This window comes from Juglans microcarpa x Juglans regia, chromosome 2D, assembly GCF_004785595.1.
Source record: "Juglans microcarpa x Juglans regia isolate MS1-56 chromosome 2D, Jm3101_v1.0, whole genome shotgun sequence".
Taxonomy (NCBI): domain Eukaryota; kingdom Viridiplantae; phylum Streptophyta; class Magnoliopsida; order Fagales; family Juglandaceae; genus Juglans; species Juglans microcarpa x Juglans regia.
In genome coordinates, this window is record NC_054596.1 from 19,563,632 (window position 1) to 19,574,191 (window position 10,560).

A 10,560-nucleotide genomic window follows, 5' to 3' on the forward strand; every position below is an offset into this window, starting at 1 on the left:
AAAGATAAAAAAAAAATGGCACAAAGGGAGTCTTCTAGAGGGGTAGAGTCAGATGGTCAATGGAAACATATTTGGAGGCTGAATCTACTTGGGAAGATGAAATTGTTCATGTGGAGCGCAAGTGATGACTTGTTGGCTACAAAAAAGAATTTATTTGCTAGGAAAGTTAGTGATGATTCAAAGTGCCCAATATGACTCCAAGAGAATGAATCTGTAATGCATGTTCTCTGACATTGCTCTGCTGCAAATGATGTATTTACTGGGTTTTTAAAGACAGTGCAGAAATGGAAGATATAAGAAGAAATAGATTTACTGAGTTTATGGGAGAGGTTGTCTCAAAAGCTCAATAAAACTGAAATGGAGGAAACAACTGCCATAATGAGGAGCCTATGGATCAGAAGAAAAGCTTTTATTTTCGAAAAGAATCTCACTAGTCCAAGTTGTGTCATCAGATCAGCAAAGAATGCCTTGAATGAGTTTCATCAAGTACAGGTTTTGTTAGAGGAACAGAAGGGGAATAGAAGTGCAGTGGGAGGGGAGAAAAGATGGCTGCTACCAGAACAAAATATGATAAAGGCTAACTGGGATGCTGCTTTGGATGTTAAAGCAAGAAAGATGGGAGCTGGTGTTATAATCAGAAATGAGAAGGCAGAGGTCATGGCAACTTGTAATATACAAAAACGAAATGTGGTAGAACTAGCTCTAGCAAAGTGTTATGCTTTGAGAAAAGCAATGGAACTTTGTAAGGATCTAAATTTTGACAAAGTAACTTTTGAGGGTGATGCACAGGTTGTTATAAACGTTGTGAATGATCCAATTGAAGACCCGCCTTTCAATGGAAGTAGTATTCAAGAGATGAAGATGGTGCTTAAAGGTTGGCAAGGATGGAAAGTCCAATATTCACATAGAGATACTAATGTAGTAGCTCACAAGCTACAAAAAGCTGCTCTACATTTTGAAGAGGAGAAAGTGTGGATAGAAGAAGCTCCAATATTTGTTTTAAATAGTTTACAGATTGATAAACATTGTATTGATCAACCAATCTATATGAATGAATGAGGAATGATTTATTTCAAAAAAATAAAAATAAAAAGCCCCACTTGAGAGAGAATCATTATAGAAGTTGTCATACTAGCTATGAAACTTTTTGACCGATTGGTAGGCAGTAAATATATATATGCTATAGATATTTTTTGAAAACTTTACCAATAAGTTATATATGTATAGTATGCTATAAAAATTGTGAAAAGCTTCAAATCGGTCGGGTGTTTTTTTCCCTCTTTATACCGGTCAATAGAATTTTAACACAAGACGTATGTGTGTTATGGTGTGTGCCCAGGTTAGTTAATTTTCCCTTTCTCCCTTCGTCCCATCTCACCTTCCCTTCTTCTCATCTCCTCTTCCCTTTTCTCATCGTCCCATCTCCACAAACCAGGTCGCTTGGTTCAATAAAAAATAAAAATAAAAATTAAAAAATCAATAAAATTCGGCATTGTAGCCTCATATACAAAACTGGCAGAGAACAAAATCATGCTATATAAACTAAGGAAGACTGAAAATCAACTATGTTGCTGAATTTGTTATTTGCAACATATGAACTAAGAAAGATTGAAAACCGACTATGTTCCATTAGGTTGATGGAACATTGAGTTGATGAGAAACTTTAATTGAAGAATATAAACGACACCCATGCACTAATGAACTTTATCATAGTTTTTTGGACAAACATGGGCCTTTATTAAGCTAGAGCTACTATAAAGGGAGGCAAAATGGAAACTCAATTAATCTTTCTTTTTCTCAATTTTAAAGCATATAGAATTGTAATAAAAGACTCATGAATTTTTCACATTTTCTCAATAGCCAAATAAAAATTAAAAGGCTAAAAAAAAGAGTAAAAAGCCTGAGTTTTAACCTCAAAGAGAGCTAAACAAACATTCGCAAGCGAATGGTTAAGTGAAGGTATCGGCAATGGCTACAGAGTCAGTCTCTCGGCGATCTCAAGGGCTTTGAAGATCTCAATCCGGTTGAGGGGGGCAATAATTGGAGGAGAGAGAAGGAGAGAGGGGGTTTCGTAGGTGTGAGTATTTCAAAGGAGAGAGAGAGAGAGAGAGAGAGAGGGTGGGGGGAGCAAGGCGACTGGGGTTGGGGGTAGCATAGAGAGAGGGGGGGGGGGGGGGGGGGGGGGGGGGGGGGGGGGGGGGGGGGAGAAGAAATCGAGCTGGATAATCAGAAAAGAAAATAAGGAACGTGATTCACCATGCGAGCGTTTTGTTTACTTTGATGCAACTCATACATGTCAGCTCCGCTTTCGTGGGTGTAAAACTGGTATCTTACCTAGCTGGTAGCACCTCTCAAAGGTCTAGTATATGCATGCTACATTATATGTATTCTTTATTATATTGTTCTATATGTGATGTAATTAGTTTTCCAAGAAGCTATAAATACTTCATTCTTTCCATACCTTTTTTTTTTTTTTTTTTTTATGAATTGTACATATTTTTCCCAAAACTGGTTGATGGATAGTTGAATTATCGATAAGATTAATGGCTTCTATATTTGCTTATGCTTATTCAGATATGTTAATTCCTATATATGAATGGATCATCTCCCTTAGCTTGCGTTAGATCTACAACAGGTGAGATGATAATGATTTGATCAAGGACTGTTTGGTTCAGGTGATCTGGTGGTCATGTTGTTCGGCTAGGTTAATAGAGATATTGACATCTTTTGTAAGAAGACAACTTTACTTTCGTCTAAGAGTTGTCTTTATGGTTCTTTGACTCTTTCTTCTCTCATATATTCAAATGGCTGGGCCTTGAGCTTAGAAGTGTTATTGTGTTGGGGCATGCATTTTCGCCTTTTGCATGCATGTTTGGTCAGTATCTCTCTGTTGACTCTAACAGAGGTTTTGCGTATACTCCAAATATATATGGGCACTTTGCCCCTAACATGGTTGGACATTTGCTGCTAAAAATGGTTGGTGTTCATGTCTAGTCCTCCACAAAGAGACATCTCTAATCCGTACAGTTGGATCTCCTTCTTTTAGTTGATGCTATATACTCACCGCTACAGATAATGACAGCTTACAAGAGATAGTGTTGATCAGGCATTGCAGTATTATGTTCATGTGTTTGGATGCTGAGCTCATCTCATATTATCTAAATTGATAAGTAAATAGTAGTGTTTTATAAGTCCTATTAAGATGTATTTAAATGTAAATAGGTTGAGATATATATTTGAATATATGAAATAAGTTGAGATGTATTTAACTTTTTATGAGAAGTTAAAAAATAGAAAGTTCCATCAATTATTGATTTGAGATGAATTGAGGTGATCTTGAGATCTAAACATACAGCAATCTCGAATAGTGGCGAGAATAGTAGTAAATAGTTTATAAATAGTCTGAAAATATCTGATAACAGTTTGATTTTCAAACAATCCCTCGATATATTTGTTCCTCCTCTATGTGAACATAACAACAATGAGCTCCAAATTGTCAAATATGTCATGCTATCATCAAGCACGAGAAGTCATGTACATAAGGTACTAAATCTTGGACGTGAGCTAGCTAGATGTATCTACTTGTTTTGGGTGTTTATAATTAAAACACTGTCTAATATTCTTTATGTTTTTCTTTTTATTTAAGGAAAATGATAAATGTATTTAAGAAAAATTTATAAAAAACTTACTTCTTCATATGTCAGTTCTTAATAAACTAAAAATCATAAAATTTGAAATTTGAAATTTAAATTTAAAAAAAAAACTAATAGAATGAATCTTATAAATAAAAATATAAATGAAAGTAAAATTACATATAAGACTACTCTTTATTTAAGAACAAAATTATCTTATTTTGACCTTTACAGAAAATGAGTTTTTTTTTTTTTTTTCCCATGAGGAAAGCAATAATATACAAATATCGTAATTAAATGATGGTTTGAATAAATCAAATCCCTCTTAGTCATAGGTTGACGAGTCATGACAATTCGTAGAACAATGATGGGTTACAATTAATACAAAGTTTTAATACCACTAGCATTAAAAACAAAAAAGAATTAAAAGTACTTAAAATATATATTTTTAATAATAATAATAATAATTGTGTATAAGTGGCAGTTCTATATTTTTCAATTGGCAAGTGACGCCTCAAGCTTTGACTAATTGGAGGGGCCTGGGGACTGTCGGACAACAGATCCGACTTGCCTATAGACTATAGTAAAGGTCTTTTATCGTTTTTCTTCTTTTCGTCTCCCTATTTCTATAAAGAGAAAGTCTATTTTACTTCTTTAATTTGATATTTTTATTTAACCGTTAGTTAAAATTTATTTATTTTTTATTTTTTATTTAATAGTTAAAGAAATAATTTTAAATATATTAATATATTTTTTTTATTTTTTAAATATATTTAAATATATTAAAAAAATATAAAAAAAAAATTTAGGCTGGGCGGGCCAGCGATCAAAATGGGGCGGCATAGTAGCCGCCCCTTCTCTCAATGCCAAAAAGTCAACATCAGCTGCTTAATTTGCTGCCGCCTTCTAAATATCTTTTTTCATTTTATTATCAATTTTAATGATCAGATATATATTGATGATAGAGATGGTATAAATTTTCAAAAAAAGATTTATGGCTCGATTATTTTTACAAATAAAATTAGATGAGATAAATTAAAATAAAAATAAAAATTAAATAAAATATTATTTAAATATATTTTTTTAATATTATTTTTATTTTAGAATTTTAAAAAATTGAATTATTTATTTTATTTTATATAAAAATTTGATAAAGTTATAATGATTAGATGAGATAAGATAAAATGAAATTTTTATGAAAGTGAAGAAGGCCGTAATTATAATCTTAATATAAATTTTACAAAAATTGATAATTTGAAGGAATAAAATATAATTTCCACCTTCATTAGTCTCTGAAGACTGAAGAGTGTGAACATGATATATGGGCTGTGCATATCAGCTTGGCTTTTGAAAAATCTGAAGTAGTACTGTGTGAACATGAAGATAAATCGCTGATACGTACAGCTGTGAATTGTACTCAATCCACATGGGTTCACATGCTTTCATAAGTCATACTGCGATCGACTATATACATAACGAGTTTGCATGATGATCGATCTGTATATTTAATACGCAATCTGTATAAACACAAACTTGATAAGATTTCTCCAAGGTTGGAGGAATTATTTAGTATATTAAATTAAATTCTTTAATTATGTGAAAAGTAAATTAAAAAAAAAAAAAGATTTAAGTCCTTTCATTCATATACCTAAACTCTTTACAATCACGTTCTAAAGCTCTATTCTACAATGACAATATTTTACCAAAAATAAAGAGATAAGAGAGAGCAAATATAGTCATGTTATGTAATATATAATACATAACATCTTATATATCGTCATTCTATTATGGAATGATCTAGTTACTCTGTTATTGTGGTATTATTTGTTTTACATTTTTTCAACCGAGTCGGAGCCCAACAATACGATTGAATGGCCTATGATGATGGTATGAAGGTTGATACAGTGCTCAAATATTCATCCACATGAAACATAATGTAAATAAAATATAGAAATTCTAAATAAAGAAAGACATAGATTTACGTGGTTAGGTATAAACGCTTATGCTCACAAGTCATTTGGAGGGCAATATCCACTATATTGGATGATTTTACAGTTTTTCATGACCTCTCATAACTCTCAATACAATGAAGGAAATAGAGTTTCGAGGAAATTGAAGAAGATGTCTACCTTCTAGAGCGAGGGTCCTTCGAGATGGTAGAGAAGCCTTTCCTTTTATAGTTATCTCATTCCCACGTTCGTAGTGGTCTTTTCCTTTTATAGAAATTTCCTTCCTTATTTGGAGTAGCTCGGTCGTACTTGCTTTATATCAGTTTAGTCAATCAACTTTATTTATCTTTATACTTCCTTTTATTTCTTTTTATTCTTGTCAATGGTCTTCTTGTGGGTTGCACCCTAGTTCATTTCATATCCAACATAGGTATGTGATTCTTAAGATTGACTTATCCAACAAGAAGGCCTTGAGAACCTTCAATATAAGTCAATAGTGATAGAGAAAATTCTGAGGACTTGCCTTTGATTTTCTGTTGTCTGTGCGATGCAATGAAGATTTCCAGCATAGAACTGTAGGAAAATAAACTCTAGAGATTATGCTTTTTTTTTTTTTTTTTTTTTTTTATGTGGGTTTGAATGAGGATCTCTAAGGGCAAACTTCGAAGAGACTTGTAAAATTCATTGTAAAAGACTCTAGGAAGTTTGCTTGTAAGAGCGTAGGACTGCTAATTACTAGCAAAGAAAACTGCTAATTACTAGCAAAGAAAGTGAAAAATGTGTTTTCCATATTAAAAAATCGTTCTGCTTTCATTGGTGCTAGTGGATTTCTTTCCCTCTTTAGGCGATTTCACATTGGTGTTGTTTTATTTATGTTAAAGTTAGAGTTTGTTTGTTGTAACCCTGTAACCCTCCACTAAGTGGACGTGAAGCTTGTCAACCTCTAGACCCATCTTAGGAAGTTGCCAAGCCCGTAACCTTGTTCTTCCAAAGGTAACCCACACAAAGCAGTTATGGAACTTAGATGCCCATTCTCTAAGGTAACTCATTAGTAGTAGTTATGGTGATGGAGTTAATCCCAGTCACGTGCGCTAACTCTTTCTACTGAGGTAGTAGGCAGGTTGCTCGATCACATGGCTGAGGCAACAGGAGAATTGATTGCTATGTTGGGGTAGCAGGAGCTTTGCTTAGCTGCTATGTTGAGGTAGCGGGAAGTTTTCTTGGCTGCTTTATTGAGGTGCAAGTGTTAACATTGGTTGCATGCACGTGTGTTAATCTTGGTTTGCCTGTTTTGCAAGGTCCCAAGTGCCTGACTTTAAAGTGACCCAGTTGTTTAGAGAAGTTTTCACCAAAAACCAAATTGATTAGGGTAAATAATCCAAACCAAGAGTTTAAGACCTACAAATATAAGCCAAATGGCCTAATGTTTGGTGAGATTTTGATTTTTGTAGTGTTCAAGTGTGGCTCGAAGATGACTCATTGTTGGACTTTTCCCTTCTCTCTTCTTTTGCTGGAGTGTGAGGGCTCGAGGTGCCTAAGTAAGGCTTGAGAGCAGTCTTGTCTTGGTGATAATGAAGATCCAGAAAGCTCAAGTGAGTGCTTTAGGGCCCGAGAGGTGTTTGAGAGTGACCCCCTAGCTAGTTCTCCAAGTCAGGCATTGTTGCTTGGGAGAGGCTTGTTGCTCAAAACAAACTTGTTGCTCAATAGAGCCTTGAAACTCGTTCATTCATTCATCGATGTATCAATGAGCTTTAATTTGGGCTGTGCAAAACTTGAGACAACTTTGACTCCGACCAGCTCTCGCTTTGACTCCAACTCCTATGGGTTCAAAAAATTCAGAGTTTAGAGTCAGAGTTGCTCCGAAAATTTTGGTTGGAGTCAAAGTTGATTGGTTTCGACTAGGGGTGAGCACAGACATAATCGGAATCGGATTTCCCTAAATCCGCCTTTGACTCTGACATTGTTGGAGTTCAAATCTGAACTTCGACTCCAACTTCAACTTGTGTAGCCTTTGATTCGACTCCGACTTTGACTTGTCGGAGCGGAGTCGGATTTGAATTTTTTTGAGACTTTTTTTTAGTTTTATATTTAGCCCCTTTTTTTAAAAAAATAAATTTGTCAACTTTAAAATTTTAGCTTTTCCAATGATTAAAAACTAAAACTAAATCATTCACTGTTGATTTACATGTATATTAATATCTAATTTATTTTTATACAAAACTTATCTTATAGTATATAATTACATGTATTATAATATTACATATTATTTCTAGTGTCTAATTACATGTTATTATACTATAGTATTAAGTGCTATTAACTTATTGTATTAGACTTATTTCTATACTAGACTTATACTATAGTGTTCAATTACATATTATTATACTATAGTATTACATGTTATTATATTATACTAATTTCTAATTTATTTATAACTTATTTCTACACTAGACTTATTTCTAGTGTCTAATTACTTGTTATTATATTTTAGTAAATTAGTGTTATGTGTTATTAACGTATTATATTAGAATTAGTAGTTATTTATATACTAGTGTCTAATTTATTTCAATACAAGACTTATACCATAGTGTCTAATTACATGTTATTATACATTAGTATTACATGTTATTATATTAATGTCTTACTTAATTATATACTAGATTTTTTAGTATCTAATTACATATTATTATATTTTAGTAAATTAGTATTATATTTTATTAACTTATTATACTCTGTTTATTTCTACTATTACTATAAAGCTTACATATACTAAACTATTATTACTCCACTAATATTATAGCATAAGTATATTATTTTATAATAATTAGTCCATACTAGTATATTATTCAATTTAACTATATAAGTTATAATAAATATATAAATAAGTACATATTTTTATAACATATGTACAATATCGAAATCGGATTCGGAGTCGATGTTAGATTTCGAGAGAAAATTTGGAGTCGGAGTTGGTCTAATGACACCTTGGACTCCGGCTGAAAAACTAAAAATCCGTCTCCGACTTTGTTTCGTCGGAGTGGAGCCAGGGCGGATTTGGATTCGAATAGAATTTTTGTTCAACCCTAGTTCCGGCTTCGATATTTATACTTAATATATTTAATATTGTAATATACATAATAAGCAGCTTAGTGACTTAACGGTGTAGACATGCATTTTGCAAACACGCTTACCGTGCATACGAGGCAGCATCTTGCAAACGCTTCTTTTAAGAAACTCTTAAAATGACATCATTTTCACCTCCTATATATTCATCTCTTCTTTTCAACCAAAGCTCTATGCATTTCCTTGACAACAACTTCGTTCTCCCTCTCTTCCTTCGTTTTCTCTCTTCCTTTGTTTTCCTAATTTTTAGATGTTGTCTTCATCAATCGTGAAATGTCTTCATCAATCCTTTAGCCAAAATGCAATTCATCCTACACCTTCGTCATCTACTCCTTGGTTCTTAAATCAACCCAGTCATATGATCAATCCACTCTCAACACCGTTTTCATCTTTGAGGACATTGGCGGCAACCCTTGCCTTCTCTATTCCTCTATGACCCTCGGTAACGTGCATCTCTGTGATCCACGTGGTCGCTGCGATTGCGTGCTTCTTGGGCTATTTTCTCATTTGGGCCTCCGTCTATGGTGGAACCATTGTCAGCAGCATGAAGGTAAGTGTACTGAGTTTTGTTTGTTTTATGTTTGTTCTACGCTAATTGATTAGAGCTTAAAGCTCTGGTTCTCGGTTTTTAATTTAATTACTTGCATGAGCCAAACACACCCTTAGGAACTTATGAAAAATCTTTCTTTGGAATTTCAACAAGCTTCAATTTTTTGTTAAACGATCTATTCTCGTTTTCATTAAGATTGTGGGTTTGGTTGTTTTGTTTGTTGATTGAATTATGAGCATTGATCAATGAATGTTTGGTGGGTTTGGTTGCTTTGTTTGGGATTTCAGATGAATAATTGGTGAAATTTCAACTCTCGTTAAGCTTCCTCTCTCTCTCTCTCTCTCTCTCTCTCTGTGGCTCTAATCCTCCGACTTCGACAACTCCAATTTGGAATCTACTGCGATTCAAACTCGGAGTTGAAGTCAGAGCTCAACTTGGCCTCCATCTTTGGTCAGAGTTGGGCATTTCGACTCCGTTAGAGTCGAAGCCCAACTCTAACTTTAATCGAGTCGAGTCGAGCATAGATGATTAGGCCTTAATGACCCTTAGTCGGGTCAAGTATAGTTTAATCAGATATGTGTCATTTATTAATCAAGTGGATATCTTTTCACTATCGAGATTTTTTTTTCCTAACAAGTTGAGTTCGATTTCAAATTTAACAGAGCAAGTTATCAAATAGATTGATTTATTTACAACCCAAGCAACATCTCATGAGAATGCAATAAGTTAAATTAGGTTGCATTTAGAAATAGTATAAGGTTTTGCATTTATTGTAATAATAAAACGTTTCCTCCACCTTTGGTGAGGACCTTGCAATAAAAATGGAATAAGTAGATTTTCTTATAAAATAAGTATACTTAAAAACAAAAATATTAAAAACCAAATGCATGCATGCATACAAGCTTTACACGTGGTCTCTACACCAGTTGAGTTAATAAAATCGAGTGAATGAATTTTCCGAGGGAGGTGGGGCTTGCAAGGCCCGAAACAAACAATAATAAATAATGGACAGTATTGGGAGAGTAGGCTCGGGCGTGTTTGGTGGTACCGTTGAGCATATCTAAGGATAAAATTTATAGAAAAATTTTATTCATCATCTTTATATCATATATTATATATAATTTTTTAATTTTTAATTTTTATTTATTAAATATATAATATATGGATGATAAAAAGAAGAATTTAATTAATTTAAGAAGAATATAAAAAAAATAAAAATAAATTTGATGTAGAATGTGTGAAAATGATGAATCACAAAGCTCTTTTCTAGTGTTAGCGGGCCGCCAGTGCTTACCATTGAGCATTTCGC

The 10,560-nt window shown here is 33.2% G+C and overlaps 1 protein-coding gene across 1 annotated transcript; it reads left to right on the top strand.

Annotated features, from left to right (window-relative positions):
• The first annotated feature begins 357 nt into the window (after positions 1–357).
• On the top strand, positions 358–1,059 carry LOC121249345. Its single transcript, XM_041148055.1, has one exon. The coding sequence runs from the start codon at positions 358–360 to the stop codon at positions 1,057–1,059; it is 702 nt and encodes a 233-aa protein (XP_041003989.1).
• The last annotated feature ends 9,501 nt before the right edge of the window (positions 1,060–10,560 follow it).